The 25,161-nt window shown below is 45.3% G+C and overlaps 1 protein-coding gene across 1 annotated transcript in view; it reads right to left on the bottom strand.

Annotated features, from left to right (window-relative positions):
• Positions 1–25,161, bottom strand: part of LOC142297183 (ral GTPase-activating protein subunit alpha-2-like) — a 210,810-nt gene that overhangs the window by 101,525 nt on the left and 84,124 nt on the right. Inside the window, exons 5-9 of the mRNA XM_075341450.1 lie at positions 19,552–19,595; positions 14,742–14,919; positions 12,542–12,657; positions 11,327–11,465; positions 1,111–1,310 (exon numbers count right to left, since the gene is read on the bottom strand). Of these exons, the coding sequence (XP_075197565.1) occupies positions 1,111–1,310; positions 11,327–11,465; positions 12,542–12,657; positions 14,742–14,919; positions 19,552–19,595 (677 nt within the window). The remainder of the gene's footprint in view (positions 1–1,110; positions 1,311–11,326; positions 11,466–12,541; positions 12,658–14,741; positions 14,920–19,551; positions 19,596–25,161) is intronic.

Here is a 25,161-nt window from a genome sequence, read left to right as displayed (position 1 = left end):
AGGCACTAGTGTCTGAGCTCCAAAGAAACCAACTGTACACTATGAAAGATAAAAGATCTCATTGTAAGACTGACAGCAGATGGAAAAAGCAAGCCAATTGCAAACTTGCTAATTTTCATGTATAGCAAACAGCCGTTTATCTAAGCCTCCTTATGTAGAAAAAAAAAATTGGAAGCAAGACGCCAATGGAAATAAGTGGAGGAACAAAAAAGTGTACTTGATTCACACAAATACACGCAATGTTTCAGCTCCTCGTTTGAAGGCATCCTCAAGGCTCCATGTAAAGATCCTGCTGTGCTTGTCTTTGAAAGAGCTACACGTGCATAGAAATAGTATGTGGGGTGAAATTCTGCTGGCAGATTCCCTTTAATAACGGCATCTTTGCATATAGTCTCACTAGCTCCAACTCCTTTTTAAGAGCCATGGGATCAATGAAAAAAATCCCATCTAACTTTAAAGAGAATCTATCACCAGGTTTTTGTCACCTAATTCGCAGGCCAGAGACAGTTTTCTCAATGACGTGTCACTTAGTGGGCTGCTTAGTGTTGTTTTCATAAATTCACTATAGGACTAGTAAACCTGCTGCCAGGTAGTCCAGCATATTCATGAGCTGTGTATAACCCCGCCTCCTCCACTGATTGGCAGCTTTATGCCTATGCACAGTGGTGTGGGCGGGGTTATACGCAGCTCAGTATTCAGAAAACTGATAGATCTGCAGCAGAGAAAGTGATTTTATCGAAATGACAGCAAGCAGCCAAGTAAGGCTAAGGACACACATCCGGCTTTTCTCCCGTTTGTTGGATCCGTCGCGCTCCTGAACAGTGTGTATAGTACAGTGGCTGCGCGACAAGCTCCGGTCATATGCTGTCATGTGACTGGAGAATGTGACCAGGAAGTTGTCGCCCAGCCACTGTACTGTATACACTGTATGGGAGCGTGCCGGATCCGACAAATAGGAGAAAAGCCAGATGTGTGTCCTTAGCCTAAGTGACACCGCTGGAATCAGGGTCTCTGTCTCTATATTATGCTGCTCTCAGATGGGAAAGCAAATCCTGGTGACAGATTCCCTTTAATGAAGCCTGTGTAACTGAGGAAGGTGGCTGACTGTACCTGAATCAGTTTGGGTAGAACCTCTCCTCCAATCTTAGTGCTTTGAGAAGATGCTACATATTTCCTTTCCAGGAAGAAGGTGACAAGCCACTTGATAAACACGACTCTAGCTGCCATGAAAGGGATTTTTGTGCTATAGAGGTTTTCATTATTACGGCTTACGGTGACATACACGGGCTTTGGTCTGACATCTGGAATATCTGAAACAGAGAGAAACTGTGTTAATCTCATAGTATCATTAAGCCAGGTCACTTTACAAGCTTTCACTGAGATCTGCAAACAGTCAGTATATTGTTTTAAGCCGAGCACGTGAATAGATTTCCGCCGAGTCTCCATAAATATCCAGGTCTATGTATTTACACTGCGTTAATAAAAAGCAAAGTCAGAGCAGACTGAAGATGACCTTTGCTTTAGGAGATAAGATACAACGTATAATGTTACCCATTGGCAGCTGAATATGTGTATGCAGCAGAGATACATTAATATTACACAGCAGCCAACGATCTAATGTGTATGAAGGCAGCATGGACGTCCTCAGAGGTCATCCGACAGTGTAAAAGTTGCATTTTCCCCCTAGGGTTTCATATATATATATATATATATATATATATATATATATATATATATATATATATATATATATATATATATATATATATATATATATATATATATGTATATGTATATGTGTGTGTGTGAATGAATGAATGAATGAATGAATGAATGAATGAATGAATAAATATATATATATTATATATATATATATATATATATATATATATATATATATATATATATAAAGTTGTAACAGAAAAAAAGTTAGAGTGCAAATAGTACAGGTAAGCCTCAGCAAAATCCAGAGATTTCCATGTGTGCTGGATCCATATTTTATCCACTCCTGGTCTGAGTATCTGGTTTTGGTGTATGTAAAAAGACAAAAAAAGAAAAAAGAAGAAGAGGACAACAAAACAAAGGTGATTACCCAATAATCTTCTTACCAACCAGATCGTAAAAAGTGGACCCATTGATGCAGCGGAGACGCCATCTATGTGCGGCATGTTTTTTATTTTTTTGTAAACACTTTCACTTAAACGAGGAGTTTGGCCAACAAGTGACCTAACATGGAACACAGTGTCCAAAAAACAAGGGCCAACATTTTGCAGAAAGTCAATTAACAGGTGATGTAAACCAACACTGGACAGTCTAAAAATAAGCCAAACTAATGAGACCGCATGACTGAACTACTCTAAATATAAGCCAGACTAACAAACCGCATGACTGGCCAGTCTAAAAATAAGCCAGACTAATGACCCGCATGACTGGAAGGTCTAAAAATAAGCCAGACTAATGAACGCGTGACTGGACAGTCTAAAAATAAGCCAGACTAATGAAATCGCACAACTGGCCAGTCTAAAAAATAAGCCAGACTAATGACTCGCATGACTGAACAGTCTAAAAATAAGCCAGACTAATGAAATTTCATGACTGGACAGTCTAAAAATAAGCCAGACAAAAGAAATCGCATATGTGACGCCCCCTGGACTATTCAGGTTGTCACAGGGTACTGCACAAACTATCCTACCCGTGCAGTATTCGACCCCCCATGGTTCTGGGTCTCCATCCTGCAGTGCTGCCTCCATCAGCATTTACAAATCCTAGATACACCTTGCACCACACCTGTCAGGCACACCAGTGGGCTGCTTAAGCAGGAATAGGGCCGCCCACCTAGGGGGTAGACAGAAGAGGACGGCCGGCAGCCTGGTCCTATCACCAATCCAGGACCGAAGGCACAACGGGGTACACTGACCCTAGCTCGGGGAGAAGCTTCAGGAAACCCGGCAATTAACCTGAGCAGAACGGGGCCTTTATGGACTGTTCCCACCAGGCCAGAGATGGGGGGCACTAGCGCAACGAGGGGGCTAGGGCTTTCCTAGCAAGCAGCCCACTGAAATCCCAAGTGTGAGCTCCTGAGAGCAGGCTCCTTCACTTAGCCACAGTGGGGAGCGGAGCCCGGAACGCTCCAAGCTACCGGACCACAACGGACAATCTAAAACTTAGTGCCAGGAGGCAGGTTACGGACCACCGGCAGCACTGTAGGGGACGGGACCCGGTCGAGCTCCCCTCGAGAGGCAACAGCGTTCAGAGACTTGGTTTACCCTGTTGTCAGCGTCTGCTTCATTGCTGAGTGAGTCCCCGACTGACCCCTGCACTGCATCCCAGCATCACCAACCAGAGTCCTGGGGCCTACCCCTACCCGTGGAGGGTAACGTCATCTTGCTGCCCCACTCCATCACCCCGGGTACTCCCAACGACAGCGGCGATACTCCCAATTACCGTACACCACGGGTGATGTCACGAACTATACCAAATTCCCTGTAAATACCCCCTTTCACATTTGAGTGTGGCCCCTAAGCCCCCGGGTCCGGAGACCCTCGAGCCACGAACGAACACCACCCCCGGATCTGAGCGGTTCGATCCGCTGCTGGGGCGGCACACAACTTGACAGTCTAAAAATAAGACAGATTAATGAATTGCATGAGCCGCAATGATAAATCTGGTGCAGTTTAAGACAGCCTAAGTCTGCACTGTCTAAGAACTAGACGAATAGGACTCCATGTGTCAGCATGCTGATAATGAAGAAAAACTGACAGCACAAGTACGACAAAGTGTGGTGGGAATGGAGGCTTGGGTTAGGGCCAGATATGACAGGTATTTTCAGTTGAGCTTTTTTATTGGATTTGTCATGCATTTGCCTGCTGATTTTACAATGTAAAAAATCTTCACGTTTTACAGAATGATTTGACTCGTTGCATATTTTGTAGCTCTCCTTATAGAGTCTGGCTGTGTACGGGGTCTTAGGACATGTGCACACTACGTGGTTTTCAGGCAGGGCCGCTCTGAAACAAGCCAGGAAAAGCTCACAGAACACACTGGAAGGAGTGAATCTATACACTTCTATGTAAAAATCGCCTTGCATTTTATATGTTCAGACTTTTTAGTGTCTTAATTTAGGTTTTCAAAGATGCCAAGTGTTCAAAAGCAGTGAACATCAGGTGCTTTCGGCCAGGGCCGGATTATAGGCGGGGCAGGCGGGGCTTCAGCCCCGGGGCCCCCACCATAAGAGCTTCCAAGGGGGCCCCCACCACCAGGACCATACATGCCACCCGTCAGCAATTTTGTTTTTTTTTTCTTCACACCCTCTCCCCCTCCGTAGAGACAGTCTAATAAATCAGCTGTGTTTACGGGGGGGGAGAGGTGCGCGCACCTACATTTATTTGTATCTGCGTCTTTAAGACGCAAAAACAAACTGCGGGCGCAGGACGCTGATTGACCCCGGAAGTAGTTTGTACTTCCGGGGTCAGAGGTATGCCTGCTCCCTGCTCTGCTGCGGGGTCCAATGCCGCGGCCGTCACAGCAGGCCGCCGCGGCCGTCGAAGCAGGACGCCGCCGCGGCCGTCACAGCAGGACGCCGCCGCGGCCGTCACAGCAGGACGCCGCCGCGGCCGTCACAGCAGGACGCCGCCGCGGATGAGAAGACCGGCGCCGTGGCCAGGAGAGGAGACTCACCGGAGCAGGAGGATGGCCGCGGCACCGGAACAGCAGCAGGAGGACGGCGGCCTATACCGGAGCAGCAGGAGGATGGCATCAGAGCAGGTAAGGGCAGAGCTGAAGAAAGATGTGTGGTGTGTGAAGCAGAGCTGTGTGTGTGTGTGAGAGAAACAGAACTGTGTGTAGGTGTGTGTGTGTGTGTGTGTGTGTGTGTGTGTGTGTGTGAAACAGAGCTGTGTGTGTGTGTGTGTGTGTGTGTGAAACAGAGCTGTGTGTGTGTGTGTGTGAGAAACAGAGCTGTGTGTGTGTGTGTGTGTGTGTGTGAAACAGAGCTGTGTGTGTGTGTGTGTGTGAAACAGAGCTGTGTGTGTGAGAAACAGAGCTGTGTGTGTGTGAAACAGAGCTGTGTGTGTGTGTGAGAAACAGAGCTGTGTTTGTGTGTGTGTGAAACAGAGCTGTGTGTGTGAGAAACAGAGAGGTGTGTGTGTGAAACAGAGCTGTGTGTGTGTGTGTGTGTGTGTGTGTGTGTGTGTGTGTGTGTGTGTGAAACAGCTGTGTGTGGGTGTGAAGCAGAGCTGAAGAAAGATGTGTGTGTGTGTGTGTGTGTGAATCAGAGCTGTGTGTGTGTGAAGCAGAGCTGTGTGTGTGTGAAGCAGAGCTGTGTGTGTGTGAAGCAGAGCTGTGTGTGTGTGAAGCAGAGCTGTGTGTGTGTGTGAAGCAGAGCTGTGTGTGTGTGTGAAGCAGAGCTGTGTGTGTGTGTGAAGCAGAGCTGTGTGTGTGTGTGAGAAGCAGAGCTGTGTGTGAAGCAGAGCTGTGTGTGTGTGAGAAGCAGAGCTGTGTGTGAAGCAGAGCTGTGTGTGTGTGATGAGAAGCAGAGCTGTGTGTGAAGCAGAGCTGTGTGTGTGTGATGAGAAGCAGAGCTGTGTGTGAAGCAGAGCTGTGTGTGTGTGATGAGAAGCAGAGCTGTGTGTGAAGCAGAGCTGTGTGTGTGAAGCAGAGCTGTGTGTGTGTGAAGCAGAGCTGTGTGTGTGTGAAGCAGAGCTGTGTGTGTGTGAAGCAGAGCTGTGTGTGTGTGAAGCAGAGCTGTGTGTGTGTGTGAAGCAGAGCTGTGTGTGTGAAGCAGAGCTGTGTGTGTGTGTGAAGCAGAGCTGTGTGTGTGTGAGAAGCAGAGCTGTGTGTGTGTGTGTGAAGCAGAGCTGTGTGTGTGTGTGTGAAGCAGAGCGGTGTGTGTGTGTGAAGCAGAGCTGTGTGTGTGAAGCAGAGCTGTGTGTGTGTGAAGCAGAGCTGTGTGTGTGTGAAGCAGAGCTGTGTGTGAGAAGCAGAGCTGTGTGTGTGTGAGAAGCAGAGCTGTGTGTGTGTGTGTGTGAAGCAGAGCTGTGTGTGTGAAGCAGCTGTGTGTGTGTGTGTGTTTGTGAAGCAGAGCTGTGTGTGTGAAGCAGAGCTGTGTGTGTGTGAAGCAGAGCTGTGTGTGTGAAGCAGAGCTGTGTGTGAAGCAGAGCTGTGTGTGTGAAGCAGAGCTGTGTGTGAAGCAGAGCTGTGTGTGTGAAGCAGAGCTGTGTGAGTGAAGCAGCTGTGTGTGTGTGTGTGTGTGAAGCAGAGCTGTGTGTGTGTAGCAGAGCTGTGTGTGTGTGTGTGAAGGAGAGCTGTGTGTGTGTGTGTGAAGCAGAGCTGTGTGTGTGTATATATGAATCAGAGCAGTCTGTGCGGCACCCCAGAGCGCTAAGCCACCCATCCCAGTAATGTGTACGCCACCAGAGCTGTTTGCCACTCCAGCAACATCTATGCCCCCCAGTAACGTCTATGCCCCCTGCCCCTCCTGTAATGTATATATTGTAGGCCCTAGCCCCTCCTGTGATGTATATACAGAAATGCTGTGTCAGTGTGTGTGTGTGAAACAGAGCTGTGTGTGTGTGTGTCAGAAACAGAGCTGTGTTTGTGTGTGTGTGAAACAGAGCTGTGTGTGTGAGAAACAGAGAGGTGTGTGTGTGTGTGTGTGTGTGTGTGTGTGTGTGTGTGTGTGTGAAACAGAGCTGTGTGTGTGTGTGTGTGTGTGTGTGAAACAGCTGTGTGTGTGTGTGAAGCAGAGCTGAAGAAAGATGTGTGTGTGAAGCAGAGCTGTGTGTGTGTGAAGCAGAGCTGTGTGTGTGTGAAGCAGAGCTGTGTGTGTGTGTGAAGCAGAGCTGTGTGTGTGTGTGTGAAGCAGAGCTGTGTGTGTGTGTGAAGCAGAGCTGTGTGTGTGTGAGAAGCAGAGCTGTGTGTGAAGCAGAGCTGTGTGTGAAGCAGAGCTGTGTGTGTGTGATGAGAATCAGAGCTGTGTGTGAAGCAGAGCTGTGTGTGTGTGATGAGAAGCAGGGCTGTGTGTGAAGCAGAGCTGTGTGTGTGTGAAGCAGAGCTGTGTGTGTGTGAAGCAGAGCTGTGTGTGTGTGAAGCAGAGCTGTGTGTGTGTGAAGCAGAGCTGTGTGTGTGTGTGAAGCAGAGCTGTGTGTGTGAAGCAGAGCTGTGTGTGTGTGTGAAGCAGAGCTGTGTGTGTGAAGCAGAGCTGTGTGTGTGTGAAGCAGAGCTGTGTGTGTGTGTGAAGCAGAGCTGTGTGTGTGTGTGTGTGAAGCAGAGCTGTGTGTGTGTGTGTGTGTGTGTGTGTGTGTGAAGCAGAGCTGTGTGTGTGTGTGAAGCAGAGCTGTGTGTGTGTGTGTGTGAAGCAGAGCTGTGTGTGTGTGTGTGTGTGTGTGTGTGTGTGTGTGTGTGTGTGAAGCAGAGCTGTGTGTGTGTGTGAAGCAGAGCTGTGTGTGTGTGTGAAGCAGAGCTGTGTGTGTGAAGCAGAGCTGTGTGTGTGTGTGAAGCAGAGCTGTGTGTGTGTGAGAAGCAGAGCTGTGTGTGTGAGAAGCAGAGCTGTGTGTGTGTGAAGCAGAGCTGTGTGTGTGAAGCAGCTGTGTGTGTGTGTGTGTGTGTGTGTGTGTGTGAAGCAGAGCTGTGTGTGTGTGAAGCAGAGCTGTGTGTGTGTGAAGCAGAGCTGTGTGTGTGAAGCAGAGCTGTCTGTGTGAAGCAGAGCTGTGTGTGAAGTAGAGCTGTGTGTGTGAAGCAGAGCTGTGTGAGTGAAGCAGCTGTGTGTGTGTGTGAAGCAGAGCTGTGTGTGTAGCAGAGCTGTGTGTGTGTGTGTGTGTGTGAAGCAGAGCTGTGTGTGTGTGTGTGAAGCAGAGCTGTGTGTGTGTATATATGAATCAGAGCAGGCTGTGCGGCACCCCAGAGCGCTAAGCCACCCATCCCAGTAATGTGTACGCCACCAGAGCTGTTTGCCACTCCAGCAACATCTATGCCCCCCCCAGTAACGTCTATGCCCCCTGCCCCTCCTGTAATGTATATATTGTAGGCCCTAGCCCCTCCTGTGATGTATATACAGAAGTGCTGTGTCAGTGTGCATGGTGTGCAGTCATGTCTGTTAGTGATGGCCATCATGCAAAACAGCCACATGTCCTGGAGGAGCTGAACGGAAACAAGCGGGGGAGGTGAGTGATGCTGCTTGTGACTTCTACATATTAGCACCTGTAATGCGTCTGTGTCTGCATGTGTGTCAGTGTATATGACTGTGCATATATTTGTCTGTTTAAATGTATTTTTGTGAATTTGTCTTCAAATATGTATATGTACGTATGCCTGTATGTGTATGTGCGTGTCTGTGTGTGGATGGGGCCCACTGAGACTCAACCGGGGACCACAAAAACCTGGAGCCGGCCCTGGCTGCCTTAACATTGGGATGAATATAAAAAATATGTGAGTAACTCTACTTTCTGTGTATAAGTGACTGCTGTGAGTGATCCTGGACTGTATCTGTATTGTACTGTGTGTATGGGTGACAGCTGTGAGTTATCCTGGACTGTATCTGTATTGTACTGTGTGTGTATAAGAGACTGCTGTGAGTGATCCTGGACTGTATCTGTATTGTACTGTGTATAAGTGACGGCTGTGAGTGATCCTGGACTGTATCTGTATTGTACTGTGTGTATAAGTGACGGCTGTGAGTTATCCTGGACTGTATCTGTATTGTACTGTGTGTGTATAAGTGACTGCTGTGAGTGATCCTGGACTGTATCTGTATTGTACTGTGTATAAGTGACGGCTGTGAGTGATTCTGGACTGTATCTGTATTGTACTGTGTGTGTATAAGTGACGGCTGTGAGTGATCCTGGACTGTATCTGTATTGTACTGTGTGTATAAGTGACGGCTGTGAGTGATCCTGGACTGTATCTGTATTGTACTGTGTATGGGTGACAGCTGTGAGTTATCCTGGAGTGTATCTGTATTGTACTGTGTGTGTATAAGTGACTGCTGTGAGTTATCCTGGACTGTATCTGTATTGTACTGTGTGTGAATAAGTGACTGCTGTGAGTGATCCTGGACTGTATCTGTATTGTACTGTGTGTATAAGTGACGGCTGTGAGTGATCCTGGACTGTATCTGTATTGTACTGTGTATGGGTGACAGCTGTGAGTTATCCTGGAGTGTATCTGTATTGTACTGTGTGTGTATAAGTGACTGCTGTGAGTGATCCTGGACTGTATCTGTATTGTACTGTGTATAAGTGACGGCTGTGAGTGATTCTGGACTGTATCTGTATTGTACTGTGTGTGTATAAGTGACGGCTGTGAGTGATCCTGGACTGTATCTGTATTGTACTGTGTGTATAAGTGACGGCTGTGAGTGATCCTGGACTGTATCTGTATTGTACTGTGTATGGGTGACAGCTGTGAGTTATCCTGGAGTGTATCTGTATTGTACTGTGTGTGTATAAGTGACTGCTGTGAGTTATCCTGGACTGTATCTGTATTGTACTGTGTGTGTATAAGTGACGGCTGTGAGTGATCCTGGACTGTATCTGTATTGTACTGTGTGTATAAGTGACGGCTGTGAGTGATCCTGGACTGTATCTGTATTGTACTGTGTATGAGTGACAGCTGTGAGTTATCCTGGAGTGTATCTGTATTGTACTGTGTGTGTATAAGTGACTGCTGTGAGTTATCCTGGACTGTATCTGTATTGTACTGTGTGTGAATAAGTGACTGCTGTGAGTGATCCTGGACTGTATCTGTATTGTACTGTGTGTATAAGTGACGGCTGTGAGTGATCCTGGACTGTATCTGTATTGTACTGTGTGTATGGATGACAGCTGTGAGTTATCCTGGACTGTATCTGTATTGTACTGTGTGTATGGATGACGGCTGTGAGTTATCCTGGACTGTATCTGTATTGTACTGTGTGTGTATAAGTGACTGCTGTGAGTGATCCTGGACTGTGTCTGTATTGTAGTCCTGTAACACTGAATGTGGCAGAACAGGAGAAGATAAATGTTCATTAAATTTATATCTAAATGCTACAGTTCGCGCTCTACTGTTATGGCTAAAAATGTTAACGTTTATGGGGCCCCCACCAGATTTTCTGCCCAGGGGCCCCCACCAACCTTAATCCGGCCCTGCTTTCGGCTCTGAAAACTCTCTGTACTTCCAATACAAGTCAATAGACCGTTAAAGAACAGAAAACACCAGTAAAAAAGAAGCCACATAAATACAAAGAAAAAAAAAAGAAACATGGCAGTCAGAAACATCAAAAAAGCGCTCATGGAACCTCGGGGGTGGGGTGAGGGGGAGATTTTAGTTTTGCCCTGAACAACTGCATTTCAGAAACGACCTATGTGTCTTCATCTGACATTGGCATCTGAGAAAATATTCAGCAATCAGTAGTAAGGAATAGAATATACACAGTGTGTCCACTGATATTAACTTGAGAGCGGCGGCAGCTATAGGTATAGAAGCGGTGTCTAGGTATAGTAAAGTAGCCATGCGCTATGCAATGAAACCTGGTGGAAAACAACAGAGTTAGCATTTTTATCTAAAAAACGGAATGAGAGAGAAAAAAAAATAGAATTACAAAATTGTATGGCATCATCAATTCAATACGAATTGACACCTTGCATACAGAAATGCTATGATATGAAACCCATGATCCCCCAAAAACATTGAATGCAGGTCATGCCTATGGCGCTCATTTAACTTTGATGATGAAAGTGGCCACCGTCAGCTGCAATGCACATCTGGACTCTGGACAGCATACTGTATCTTGCTGCACGTTGTGCAATATGGTAGGTGACACGTTTGCACAAGCATCTGTGATACGACAGTGCAATGTTGGTGGAGGGGTCGCATACACCTGCTGTTTGATGTTACCTCACAGAAAAGTCCAATGGGGTCAGGTCTGGTGAGTGTGGAGGCCACTCCACGCAGCCACCATAGCCAATGACTTGTAGGAAGGTCTCCATGAGGTATCGCTTCACGTCCGCAGCCTTGTGAGTTTTACACATTCTAATCATAGCATTTCTGTATGCAAGGTGTCGATTGATATTGAATTGCTGATGCCCTACAACTTTGTAATTCACTTTTTTTCCCTCTATCTCGTTCCGTTTTCGAGATAAAAATAATAACTCAGTTGTTTTCCACCAGGTGGCGCTATAGGTGGTTTCATTGCGTAGCGCATGGCTACTTTACTATACCTAGACACCACTTCTGTGCCTATAGCTGCCGCCGTTCTCAAGTTAATGGTGGTGGACAGGATATGGGTGGACACACTGTATAACTTATAAATATGTAACACATGCACTACAGACAGATCTGCTGTACTTACCAAGCACGGGCTTATAAAGGTTCGTCAATTTAGTAAATGATGGAAATAAGTGAGTCAGATAATACTTTCTAAATAAGTTAAATAAAAACTTGAAGCCCGTGTCTTGGTTCTCCTTATTTCTCCAAGACAAGCTTGCAGCCTATGAGAGTAAAAAGAAGACAAAAAGCTGACAAAGTAGATAGCAGATTAAGCTCTTATGCAAAATATGTAAAAATAAATCAAGTTTTATTTCATTTTTGATAAAAGCACATACCAAAAAAAAAAACAAAAACACATGCATGATGCACTTTAAACACAGAAAACTAACATAATGCAAGGTTTATATAAAATCCTTCATGAGCACAACTTTGGAGAAAGTCACAAAGAATGCAACATCAATTAATTCGGAAAAAAAAATATGGGTAAAAAAAAAAAATAAATAATAGGAGCAACAAGATACAAACTCTTGAATGTGACATGGATAATAGTCACAATAAATAGATATCACAAAATATTCAACCATATTTAATTAAATATTTGATATAAGAATCCAATACTCTTCACGTAGAAGCAAAAGTTTACTCCAATTTCCATCTCTCAGGTTTTTTTAACTCATTTTATGCCCCCTATACAGAAGAAAGGCATATTCCCTTGATGCATACCTAAAAGTGTTTCGCTAGTCCAATATGGAGAGATCAAACATGTTATAATGGGAATAGAATCAGTATGATGTTCACTTATTTTCTTCTTTTAAGTGCATGATATTAACTACATGTAGTGTTGCAATTAATATAGGACTGGATATGGTGTAGAGAATCATGAATAGTGGAAAAAGTGGGAGATTTAATCATATATTGGCACAGATTGCAATGTGACCATCCGCATCGATGGGAACCTTTAACAGTCAACCATGTAACAGTAGAAAAAGGTACTATCTGAATAGATTGAGAAAGTAAATCAATAAAAGTGATATTCTTCCCGTATTCTAAAGTGTAAAAACTACTGAAGGGAACAGAAGCTGAGTTGCAGTACCAGAGGACGGCCACTACACAGTGCACGGCGCTGTGCTGCTCCAATTCTGTGACTATCTGATGAAGGGCGGGTATCCGGACCACCAGAGATCAGATGTTGGTGACTTTTCCTAATGATATGTTTAGCAATAGCCAAGTGCTGGACAACCTCATTAATAGCAATTTACAACTACTACTAAGCCTGAGGCCATCATCACGCACTCACCTGTGCTACCATGTATTTCAGCAGTATTTGTAAGAAAAAGCAGCTTGGATCATCAGGGTTTTTCTCACCAGAAACCACAGGTACAAGAGGCATTATTTCCTCAGGAGAAACTTTACCTAAAAATATAGAAACAGTGTAATCATACAAGGCATTGTTTGTCCTGTGACCTGTAAACGGGCGACTTGTGTAGATTCTGAATCCATCATCACTTCCATGGGGAACATTTACTTTATATTACAGTTATATGTCTAGTGCTTAGGGTCGTGTACTGACCGCATTCATAAGCTACAGAAAAAAACGATAAAACACAAAGAATATAAAAAAATAAAGCATAAAACAGCAGTTATCCTCTTCCATCACTTTAAAGTAGTGAGGCCCACAGCCAGCCGCGAGGCCCACAGCCAGCCGCGAGGCCCACAGCCAGCCGCGAGGCCCACAGCCAGTCGCGAGGCCCACAGCCAGCCGCGAGGCCCACAGCCAGCCGCGAGGCCCACAGCCAGCCGCGAGGCCCACAGCCAGCCGCGAGGCCCACAGCCAGCCGCGAGGCCCACAGCCAGCCGCGAGGCCCACAGCCAGCCGCGAGGCCCACAGCCAGCCACGAGGCCCACAGCCAGCCACGCGGCCCACAGCCAGCCACGCGGCTTGTGCATTAGGAAGCAGATTTTCAGGCATGTGATTATATGTGGTGCAGAGGTTAGCATCAGACCTGAGCCCAAATTCTCTGTGCCAACAACACATGGTAGTTGAAAGGCCAGTTACAGATTTCACATTCCTCTTCAGATTTTGATCGACCTGGGTCCCATACCAGCATGCTTTCTTAGATCTGTGTCAAGGGTTGGCCGGCTACTCATCCTAACAGCCCCCTTCTCTAGTGATACACTGGCTGGGGCAGAGAAGGGCTTTCTTATATAGAACCTGTCAGGTCCAATATGCACAAAGCAACACGAGCAGTTCTGGGTGCATATTGCTAATCCCTGCCTAACTGTCCCTGTATCTAGTAGCATAGATAAAGAGATCATTAGAAAAAGCATTTCTAAAGATTCTTTATGAGATGTAAATATGAGTGCAGGGATTAGTTGGAAGGGCATTTTTCTCCACTTGACTAGTCTGCCCTTTTAGCATGTTAGCACATACACAGGGGCGTGCTAACATGCTATTCAATGCCATTGCCCAGCGTCATCAGCAGTGACGCACATACCTGCTTGCTGTCACTGCCTCAGACGCTGGGTTTAGATTCAATGCGCATGATCGGAAGTCCCGGCACTTACAGTCATGTGCACTAGACCTCTCTGAAGCCAGATGTGTGCATGACCCGAAGTGCTGGGACTTATAATCATGTGCACTGAGCCTAAAACCGGCATCTGAGGCAGTGACAGCGGACAGGTATGTGCGGCACCGCTGTTGATGCTGGGCAATGGGCATTGAATAGTATGATAGCACGCCTGAGAAGAGAAAGAAAAAAAATCACCATTGCGACTAGTCCCTAAGCTCATTAGCATATCATAAAGGATCTTTAGAAATACTTTTTCTAAAGATCTCTTTATGTATACTACTAGATACAGGGACAGTTAGGCAGGGATTAGCAATATACACCCAGAACTGCTCGTGGTTCTGGATGCATATTGGACCTGACAGGTTCCCTATAACTACTGAAATGCTGTGCTATGTCCAGCCAAACACTAGAAGAAAAATGACCAATACGAATGAAGCGGCAACCCGAAGATGGCGGCATCTGGCTTAGCAGTCCAAATAGCTTACTATTGTCAGCTGATTTATGTCTTTATGTTGGGACACCCCTTTAATCATGGTTAAAAACAAAAGTTCAGATTTCATTTTTTTTAAATGCTTCACAATCACGCGTGTAATCCTTGCCCAGTGACTATACTGATAGTTACGGTGCTGAATGGATTACTTAACTGTTAGTGCCTCCCGCCCGGTTCTGGCTGAAAATACTCGAACTTATATGATCATATGACACAGTTCCTAAAACACACAAATAATCCATTCATCCCAATCTATGGAAAGTCATGGGATCCTCAGGAGTCTGCAGCTACCCCAGTAATGAGATTAGCCCTGATTTTAGCTCTGGGAGAATACTCTGCATATCATAGTACAATTATCACCTCCACTATCGGAGTACAATACTGTCCCTTAGTGTAAAGTGCTGGCATACAATGAGCAGGTGAAAGCAGTCACTGACCATCAGGTAAATTATAGGTAGGGTTTATGAGGGTTTCCAGTGTGCAAGGACCTCGAGATGACATGACGACAGGAAAGCCGGGAACAAGACATGCAAATATTAGTGCCTGCTCCTCTCCACAATTTGTCTGCAGAGCTTGAAGCCAGAGAAGAAACAGCCGCATTCCTTCACATCGTATCTAAGGATAAAAGACATTTACATATAAGAAAGCTGCCTGTGCCAAGTGACGCCAAAAGCTAGACATGCAAGAAAACGAGGACAGCCAGAGAACGCAGCATGCAGAGGAGGGGCCACCGCTGGTGTTCTCAGGTGGCTGCCACCCAGTGAAGGCTCTTTTGCTCTGATGCCGGACTCATGTTTTACACTTACTATGCAGTATAAAAGATAATATTTTTACAAATATTCATTGATTATTGTGCCATTTTCAGGATATCTGCCCCGATGACATCCCTTCTATTAGTCTATTATTCTGGCCATCTCCCCAGTCTGTAGAACGGCGCTCCAGTCCCGACACGACCCCTTATGGAGAGACATCACCAAACCTGTACATCAGCTTCCCGCTTCACTGGCCATTTTCTAGTCTTCCTTGCCATGTGCAGGGTTATCGGCGGTCTCTGATGGACAGGTCTGCTCACAGGTTCTATCCAGAGTGCCGTGCTGCAGACGGGGGTGAAGATCGGAATAATAAGGGGGCAGCTGCTAACAGATGAAGCCATCAGGTAAGCGCTTCCCACAGCATTATACTAGTGGGTGGCATCACGTGGAGTTTCCAGCAGATATGATTATAAAGTCTATCCTTATTAACAGTGTGAAGCTACAACACCATACACAGTCCATGATTCTGGGGAGTGGGGCGCAGACTGCTTCCTAATCTCAGACACCATCTTTATTAAGGGCAAACATATCATTGATGCAGCCGCACAGGGACCCAAGAAGTAAGGAGGCCCATTTCTAACTCCAAAACACATTGCATTTTGCATTGTGATAAGCCATTGGAATGCACAGGGCCCACACGCCGCTCTCGCACAGGGCCCACACGCCGCTCTCGCACAGGGCCCACACGCCGCTCTCGCACAGGGCCCACACGCCGCTCTCGCACAGGGCCCACACGCCGCTCTCGCACAGGGCCCACACGCCGCTCTCGCACAGGGCCCACACGCCGCTCTCGCACAGGGCCCACACGCCGCTCTCGCACAGGGCCCACACGCCAGTCTCGCACAGGGCCCACACGCCATTCTCGCACAGGGCCCACACGCCATTCTCGCACAGGGCCCACACGCCATTCTCGCACAGGGCCCACACGCCATTCTCGCACAGGGCCCACACGCCATTCTCGCACAGGGCCCACACGCCATTCTCGCACAGGGCCCACACGCCATTCTCGCACAGGGCCCACACGCCATTCTCGCACAGGGCCCACACGCCATTCTCGCACAGGGCCCACACGCCATTCTCGCACAGGGCCCACACGCCATTCTCGCACAGGGCCCACACGCCATTCTCGCTCAGGGCCCACACGCCATTCTCGCTCAGGGCCCACACGCCATTCTCGCTCAGGGCCCACACGCCATTCTCGCTCAGGGCCCACACGCCATTCTCGCACAGGGCCCACACGCCATTCTCGCACAGGGCCCACACACCCGCTCTTGCACAGGGGCCTCTTCTGTCTGTGTCCATCAGTGTCTATAACCTAATGTTTATGGCACAAGGATATAGTCACATCAACATTAAGGACTTCTGTTGCAGATTGCATCATTTTTAAACAGGAAAATTAGCAAAGTCGTCTGTATTTCACCATGCATTTTCGGTCATTGGATGGATCTGTGTTAAGGTTTCCGATATTAATGGAAGCCATAATGCAGATAAGATCAGAGCCTAAGATTGTCCAACCTGCACAAAAGCAAAATAAGTCACTGAAATTCCCAATGCCATCGCTCTGAGGATCACCGGAGTCCGGCAGCTTCACAAGGATTTATTCTTATTTTGCTGTAAATTAAACCCAATTACTTCTCAGAGAGGCAACGTTGTTCCTTTAAGATGCCCGAGGCACTGGAGCGACTTCTATATTCCTGTACAGAGGAAGGGAGGAGACCCGCAGGGAAACAATACTGACATTTTCTTGACATGACATCACCGCAAAAGGGGAAGGGCGGTGATGGCTACAAGGTGCCGGCTGACAGGTGCCACTGACGTACTCTACTAATACAGGGCAAGGCATATAAATGCTGGTCACAGATACAGATGAAGCTCAGTGCAGCTCAGTAATGTTCTATAGTTAAGGGGGTTATCCCTCTGCAGACAATAATCTGTCCCCGGGTCACGCGCAGACTCTGCCACTGCTCCCAAGGTCCGGCATTGGCTTCGGGCTGACAGTGTGGCAACTGTGACCTTGGCGGCTCTGAACAGGGTATTTTGCTTCCACAGGGCTACAAAGCTCTCCAAGGGGCTGCCACACTGCTGACATGACGCCAGCACCGCAGCCAATGTCAGACACCGGAGTACAGCCGAAGACTCAGCGCTGGACCCGGGGACGGAGAGTAGAGCCGGTCTGTTATTTCAGAATTGTCTGAAAGGAGACAGCCCCTTTACTGCATTGTGGTCAGCATGAAACGATGCAGGACATTTCCGTGTGGTCCTATGTACAACCACAGAAAACACAGGGAGGAGCAGGGCCAGATGACGCTCAGCTCTACTACATACTAATTATCTGACTGCAGAGCTCTGTATAACCCAACCCACACCACTGATTGCCAGCTGTGTAGACTGTGCATAGGCAGAAAGCTGCCAATCAGTGCTGGGGGAGGAGTTATACACAGCTCATGAATATAGAGAAACCCATGGTAGCAGGCTTCCTAGTCCTCTAGTGAGAATTTCCTACTGATAAGTGATTTTATTGAAACTACTGGAAGTAGCTCAGTAAGTGACACATAGCTGGAATCAGAGTCTTGGTCTCTACATCATGCTGCTCTAAGATTATCTAACAAAAATCTGATGACAGATGTTCTATTTGTTAGCAAGTTCTTCCTGAATTGGTAGGGAGCTTGAAGGTTGTCATTACTGGGTTTTGCGGTGTCTCTTATTCACCTATATGGCATATATTTGTACATATATTGCTGCGGTATTGCTATTTAAGACAGGACTGTTGTTTGGACACAGACTATTTTCCTCTCAACTTATGTCTATTCATAGATGCCCTTAATATGGATGATTGCCTAGTTTGGGCGGTATAATTTCATTTAATAAAGGATTGCACTTATTTTTATATTACATGGATGAGCGCTGCCCTCTTTTATATGAGTGCTTGGTTTGTCAGTATTTTAGGACAAGTGCACAATACCGTACATGTTCTGCCAGGCACTCGTCAACAAGACTTCATCAGCACCGCTGACTTTCCACATGCGGATGAGAGCAGCACAGGATCAACCCTTTAAAAAGGTTACCTACTGCATTTATATTAATGGCCTACCCTTAGGATAGGTAATCAATGACTGATTGGTCGGAGTCTGACACCCCGCACCACCACCGTTCAGCTGTTCAGTGCCGGCGGCGGCCAGAGATGCTCAGTTTTGGATCTGCTCCATCAACTGATAGCGGCTGCGGCCGGGTACTGCACATCCACTTGCCGTTCAAATCAATAGAATGAGGACGCTCAGTACCCAACCGCGGCCGCCTTCAGTTGATGGGGCAGCTCCAAAACTGAGCATTTCTGGCTGCCTTGCTGCCACCACAGGCATCAACAACAGTTTATTGGCGGAGGTGCCTGCGTGTCGCTCCCAAGCCGATCAGACACTGATGACCTATCCAAAGGATAGGCCATCAATGTAAAGTAGTGGACAACCCCTTTTAAAAAAAAACAACAAAAAACTAAAGACTGGAGATAAAGTAACATAACAGAATGTTAACTCTTTTATATTGTATAGTAAGATTACTATGGTGGATTTTTGGGAGGGAGAGATAGATTTAGATCTACCAAAAAAAGCCATTGTAATATATATTTGTCTTTTTGCTCTGACCTGGAGATAGTCTTCTGAGCAGCCAACGATCTGAGAAAATCCAATTTCAGCACAGGGCAGCTTTAGGCCACATACATCTACATGGGTGGATTTTTCGCAGATTTAAAATGTGAATTTGAAGCTATCACCCTACTACATTAAATGGGTTGTCAATGACTTGGGCAACCCCTTCTCAATCGCAATGTTTGCTACCATTAAATTTAACACCATCTATACTCACAACTGGTGCCTTTACCATTTCAGGAATGCTAGCACTGGCTCTCCTGGGGCTCACTTCCACATTGGCTGCAGGGATTGCATGACATAACAATCAGCACTGGCTCAGCTCTCCCTGCCTTTGGGCAAATGCAGACATCTGGAGGAAGTTTCCGTCAGATTATGTCCGTATAAGAGGGAAAAGTGAAGCAAACGCTGAATGGCCGACAATGTCATATGAGCCTGGGAGAGCCAGTGTTGAAATCACTGGAACCGGAGGCGATTATAAAAGTGTAATCATTTTAAGGGGCAAACATAGGGTTTGAGAAAGGGCTGTCCGAGTAGTGGACAACCCATCTAAAAGTGGATGACATCTACAAAGGAAGCAACGTGCCATGGATTTTAAAATATGCCATGAAAGGCCAAATCCATTCAGAAAAGGTTTCCAATGTGTAGATGAGATTTTTTTAAAAAACCTTTTTATATTTTGCTAGTACACTAATAAGCTGTGGATCTGCCATGTGCAATTCCATACAGAATACCAGCAGCAAACATGCCACCCTTAGGGATGCATCTTCCAGAATATTCTGTAGAGCACTCACCTTTATAGAATTCCCAGTGTGTAAAAGCTTCTTTAAAACTGAACCTATAAAGACAAGAGAATGTTCAACACCGGAAATACAAAAAAATAAGCTACATCTATCTATATAAACACACACATACATACACACATTAATATATATATATATATATATATATATATATATATATATATATATATATATATATATATATATATATATATATATATATATATATATATATATATATTACACACACACACACAAACACACACACACACACACACACACACACACACACACACACACACACACACACACACACACACAGTGCCTTGTGAAAGTATTCGGCCCCCTTGAATTTTTTAACCTTTTTCCACATTTCAGGCTTCAAACATAAAAGATAAAAATGTTAATGTTCTGGTGAGGAATCAACAAGTGGGACACAATTGTGAAGGTGAACGATATTTATTGCTTATTTTAAATTTTTGTTAAAAATAAAAAACTGAAAATTGGGGCGTGCAATATTATTCGTCCCCTTTATGTTAATACTTTGTAGCGCCACCTTTTACTGTGATTACAGCTGCAGTCGCTTGCGATATGTGTCTATCAGTTTTGCACATCGAGAGACTGAAATTCTTGCCCATTCTTCGTTTGCAAACAGCTGGAGCTGAGTGAGGTTGGTTGGAGAGCGTTTGTGAACAGCAGTTTTCAGCTCTTTCCACAGATTCTCGATTGGATTCAGGTCTGGTCTTTGACTTGGCCATTCTAACACCTGGATACGTTTATTTGTGAACCATTCCGAGGTAGCTTTTGCTTTAAGTTTTGGATCATTGTCTTGTTGGAAGACAAATCTCCGTCCCAGTGTCAGGTCTTTTGCAGACTCCAACAGGTTTTCTTCAAGAATGGTCCTGTATTTGGCTCCATCCATCTTCCCATCAATTTTAACCATCTGTCCCTGCTGAAGCATAGCAGGCCCAAACCATGATGCTGCCACCACCATGTTTGACAGTGGGGATGGTGTGTTCAGGGTGATGAGTTGCGTTGCTTTTACGCCACACATATCGTTTGGCATTGTGCCCAAAAAGTTTGATTTTGGTTTCATCTGACCAGAGCACCTTCTTCCACATGTTTGGTGTGTGTCTGTCCGGTGGCTTGTGGCAAACTTTAAACGAAACTTTTTATGGATATCTTTGAGAAATGGCTTTCTCCTTGCCACTCTTGCATAAAGGCAAGATTTGCGCAGTGTACGACTGATTATTGTCCTATGGACAGACTCCCCACCTCAGCTGTAGATCTCTGCAGCTCATCCAGAGTGATCATGGTCCTCTTGGCTGCATCTATGATCAGTTTTCTTCTTTAATATTACATTTTTGAGGGACGCTGGGTCTTGGTAGATTTGCAGTGGTATGATACTCCTTCCATTTCAATATGATCGCTTGCACAGTGCTTCTTGGGATGTTTTGGAAATCTTTTTGCAACCAAATCCGGCTTTAAACTTCTCCACAACAGTATCACAGACCTGCCTGTTGTGTTCCTTAGTCTTCATGATGCTCTGTGTGCTTTAAACAGAACACTGAGACTATCACAGAGCAAGTGCATTGATACGGAGACTTTATTACACCCAGGTGGCTTATATTTATCATCATCAGTCATTTAGGACACCATTGGATCATTCAGAGATCTGAACTTCTGGAGGGAGTTTGCTGCACTGAAAGTAAAGGGGACGAATAATATTGCACGCCCCAATGTTCAATTTATTCTTTTTTACAAAAGTTTAAAATAAGCAATACATTTCGTTCAACTTCACAATTGTGTCCCACTTGTTGATTCTTTACCATAACATTAAAATTTTTATCTTTATGTTTGAAGCCTGAAATGTGGGAAAAGGCTGAAAAATTCAAGGGGGCCAAATACTTTCGCAAGGCACTCTATATTATCTAGCTATGTGTGTGTCCTAAGGGAACAGGAGAGGGTGGATCGGGAAAACATACCGGGATTTTAGAATTCTAAAGGTATTAAATATTATTCACTAGAAATGACGCGGACAGAAACTAGAGGTTATGTCCTGGACTGATAATGAAAGAACGTGCAAAGGAAGGAAGACTCTTTCAGTAAGACCGTACAGATGTCTCCGAGTTCCCATCAACAAGACCCCACTTCCCTGACCTTACATTTCCAGCCATTCTTTCCACAGATAGACTGATGCGTGCTCAGCAAAAGCAGATTACGCTGAGATGGAGCAGCTATTATCACTATTTATACGGGACTTGGAACAGATTTTATGAAATAAATAATCTACAAAAAGTTTTCCCCTATCAACAGGACAGGGAATAACTTACTGACCCCCATTGATCCAGGGAATGGGGCTCAGTAAAGGATTTTCACACGGCATTTTTGCAAATTTTTTTCTGCAGCCAAAACTTTCCCTCTTGGCAGTAAAAACACTGCACATATTTTTTCAGGCAGATTACATGTGTGATTTATGTACAGAATATGCTATTACAGTTCTATTCACCAAAACACAACACAACACAACATATTTTATGTAGCATTTTTACACTTTCAATGGGTGGAAAAAAACGCTGTAAAAAAGCTGGAGGAATTGACACGCTGCAGATTTTCAAAATTGCTGCAGGGTTCAATTTAAGCGAGGGAAAAAAAAAAGTTGCATGTGCATGAGATTTCTGATATATCATAGCTTTCGCTGGTACAGTAAATGCTTCTGTCCTGCAGAGCAAAATCGCCCCATGTGAACATAGCAAAAATCCCATCTGACTAGAGCAGAGGATGAGTATGCTCACTTCTGCTGGCACTAATTCTCTATGAGATGGCCGCAGATCACAAAGTACTGCGCATAAATAAAGCGGATGTGGGCATGCTCGACCTCTGCTCCATTCAGACTGAGCTTTGCAGGGGTGCAGTCTCAGGCTCGGTGTGGATCCACTGGCCAGAATGCCTGCAATCAATAAGTTATGCCATATCCTATTTATGGGGTATAACATTTATGGCTGGTGTAAACCTCTAATTTACTCCCCTACCATAGTCCCATCTCTCCTTTTCTACCTGCAGTTTAGAAGACGAGCCGCACATCGGACAGGTTATCTCTGCCTAATGTCTTCCTCTGCACTAATATCACATATATGGACTAGCTATAGCCATAGTTCACAATAGTGGAATTGTCAAAAAATTAGACTGCATGTATAGTCACAGGGAGATGACTACATACAAAACATGTGCACAATGTAATGTACTCAACTTGTGCCACCAAAGCATTGCCTGGCTTATCGGACTCCCAACACCAAACAGAAGGCTCCACAGAGAACCCCTGCTAGATAAATGTAGGCAGGTGCACTGGGCGGTCTTTGGTGGAGCTAGGATGTGTCCTGGGCAGGAAGAGATAGTGATGGGTGAAGCTGGACTGTGCAAGGCAGACGACTGACGCACCCCGCAGCAAGGGGCACTTTCAGCTTCACACGCCAGAAGAAAGGGATGGTGAAAAAAACCAACACAGGAGCAGTAATACAAAGGAGTCTAAAGAACAGGTTTTAAGATGATCAAGCACCAATGCGTTTTGTTTTTTTTTAATTTATTAGGGTTCCTAAAATTGGTTAATTGGAAAGTCATATTTATTAATATATAGTGATGACTGAGCTCTACCATTTCCCAGAAAAATGATTGAGACCTCAATTGCCTTCCATTATACTTGGGTGCTCGAGTCGGGCCCAACTGCGCTTATGGAGTACCGAGCACCCAAGCATGGTAGTGTGCGCTCATCACTAGTGATAATGAACATTACATGATAAAACCCATTAGTCCCGATTCATGTGCCTAGAGTCGCTAACGGTCATTGCCCCAACGGACAAAAACATTATAACATCCTACTGTGTTGGTAAACCTCAGCGGTTTTCAGGGCACTGACTGAGTTTTTAGTGCCGGTCATGGTTTCCGCCACAATGTGGAAACCACATTTGAAGTGTATACAGACACGTGTTTTAGAAAATGTCCTTACAATTGAGTCTTATATAAAGAAGAAAACTTGTGGTTACTTTTGCGGATTTAACCACTCATCTCGGGGGACTACACCAGACAATGGTTCTCGTAGACAACAATGTTAAATAGCTATTTTGCCAAATGTCTTGTTTTCTGGAATCCTCCATCAGTTCCTGTATTTTCCAGGAAAATTTTGCAAGCATTTAATCCATCCTGGTGTATCAGTTCCTGTATTTTCCAGGAAAATTTTGCAAGCATTTTGCAAGCATTTAATCCATCCTGGACCAGGATGGATTAAATGCTTGCAAAATTTTCCTGGAAAATACAGGAACTGATGCCAATTCTGTGGTGAAGCTTACAAAATTTATCCTCACCCATAATTACTTTGAATTTGACAATGACATATATCTACAGGAGACTGGGACTGCAATGGGAAGCAAAATGGCACCACAATATGCAAATCTTTTCATGGCCAAGCTTGAGAGTGACTTTTTATCCTCTTGTCCTATCAGGCCTCTGGCCTACTACCGTTACATTGATGATATTTTAATCATCTGGACAGAGTCTGAGGAGCAGCTGAAGACCTTCCATGAACAATTTAATCAGTTTCATCCCACCATCAACCTAACACTCAACTACTCCTGCACGGAAATCAACTTCTTGGACACCATCATTAAACTACGGAACAATGAAATACAGACATCCCTGTACAAGAAGCCAATTGACCGTCCAACATACCTGAAATGGGACAGTTTTCATCCAAAACACATAAAAAACTCTATTGTATACAGCCAGGCTATCAGGTACAATCGGATATGTTCCAACAGTACAGATAGAGACAATCACCTTGAGGGCCTCAGAAAAACCTTTTTGAATCAAGGCTACCACCCAAGAACAATTGAAAACCAGATTATAAGAGCCACCAGAATATCAAGAAACCATCTTCTACATTATAAAACCAAAGAAGAGAACAACCGGGTCCCTCTTGTAGTCACCTACAATCCACATCTGGAGGTGTTTAGAGGAGCTGCACGGAAACTACAACCATTACTGCAAAAAGATGCCCGGTTAAAATCTATTTTTCCAGACCCCCCACTTCTGTGTTTTAGACAGCCCCCAAATCTAAGAAGCATCATTGTCAGAAGCTCCCTATCCTCTCCAACACCAACAGGAACATTTCCCTGCAACCAGAAAAAATGCAAGACCTGTCCATTAATATTGACAACGGACAAGATAAAGATTCCCAGATCACATCAGGACTACAAGATCCCAGGTACGTTCAGCTGCACCACAACCAATGTGGTGTACTTAATTATATGTACCAAATGTCCAACTGGGGGTCTGTATGTAGGGGAGACAGGACAACAGCTCAGGACAAGGATGAATTCTCACCGCCACACAATTAGAGAAAAAAGGATGGATCTACCTGTGGCCAAACATTTTTGTAACCCAGACCACAGCATCATGGACATGAAATTGCTGGTATTGAAAGGAAACTTCAAGTCCCAGAGAGACAGGAGACTATGGGAGTACAAACTTATGATGACCTTTGACACATTCAGAGAAGGAGTGAATGTGTCTCATGGATTCATGTCTTTTTACATCAGTTAAAAGATGTGCTCCTCTGACCATCCGAGC

The sequence above is a fragment of the Anomaloglossus baeobatrachus genome, chromosome 3, assembly GCF_048569485.1.
Source record: "Anomaloglossus baeobatrachus isolate aAnoBae1 chromosome 3, aAnoBae1.hap1, whole genome shotgun sequence".
Lineage (NCBI taxonomy): Eukaryota > Metazoa > Chordata > Amphibia > Anura > Aromobatidae > Anomaloglossus > Anomaloglossus baeobatrachus.
This window is presented reverse-complemented; position numbering and strand designations above follow the sequence as displayed.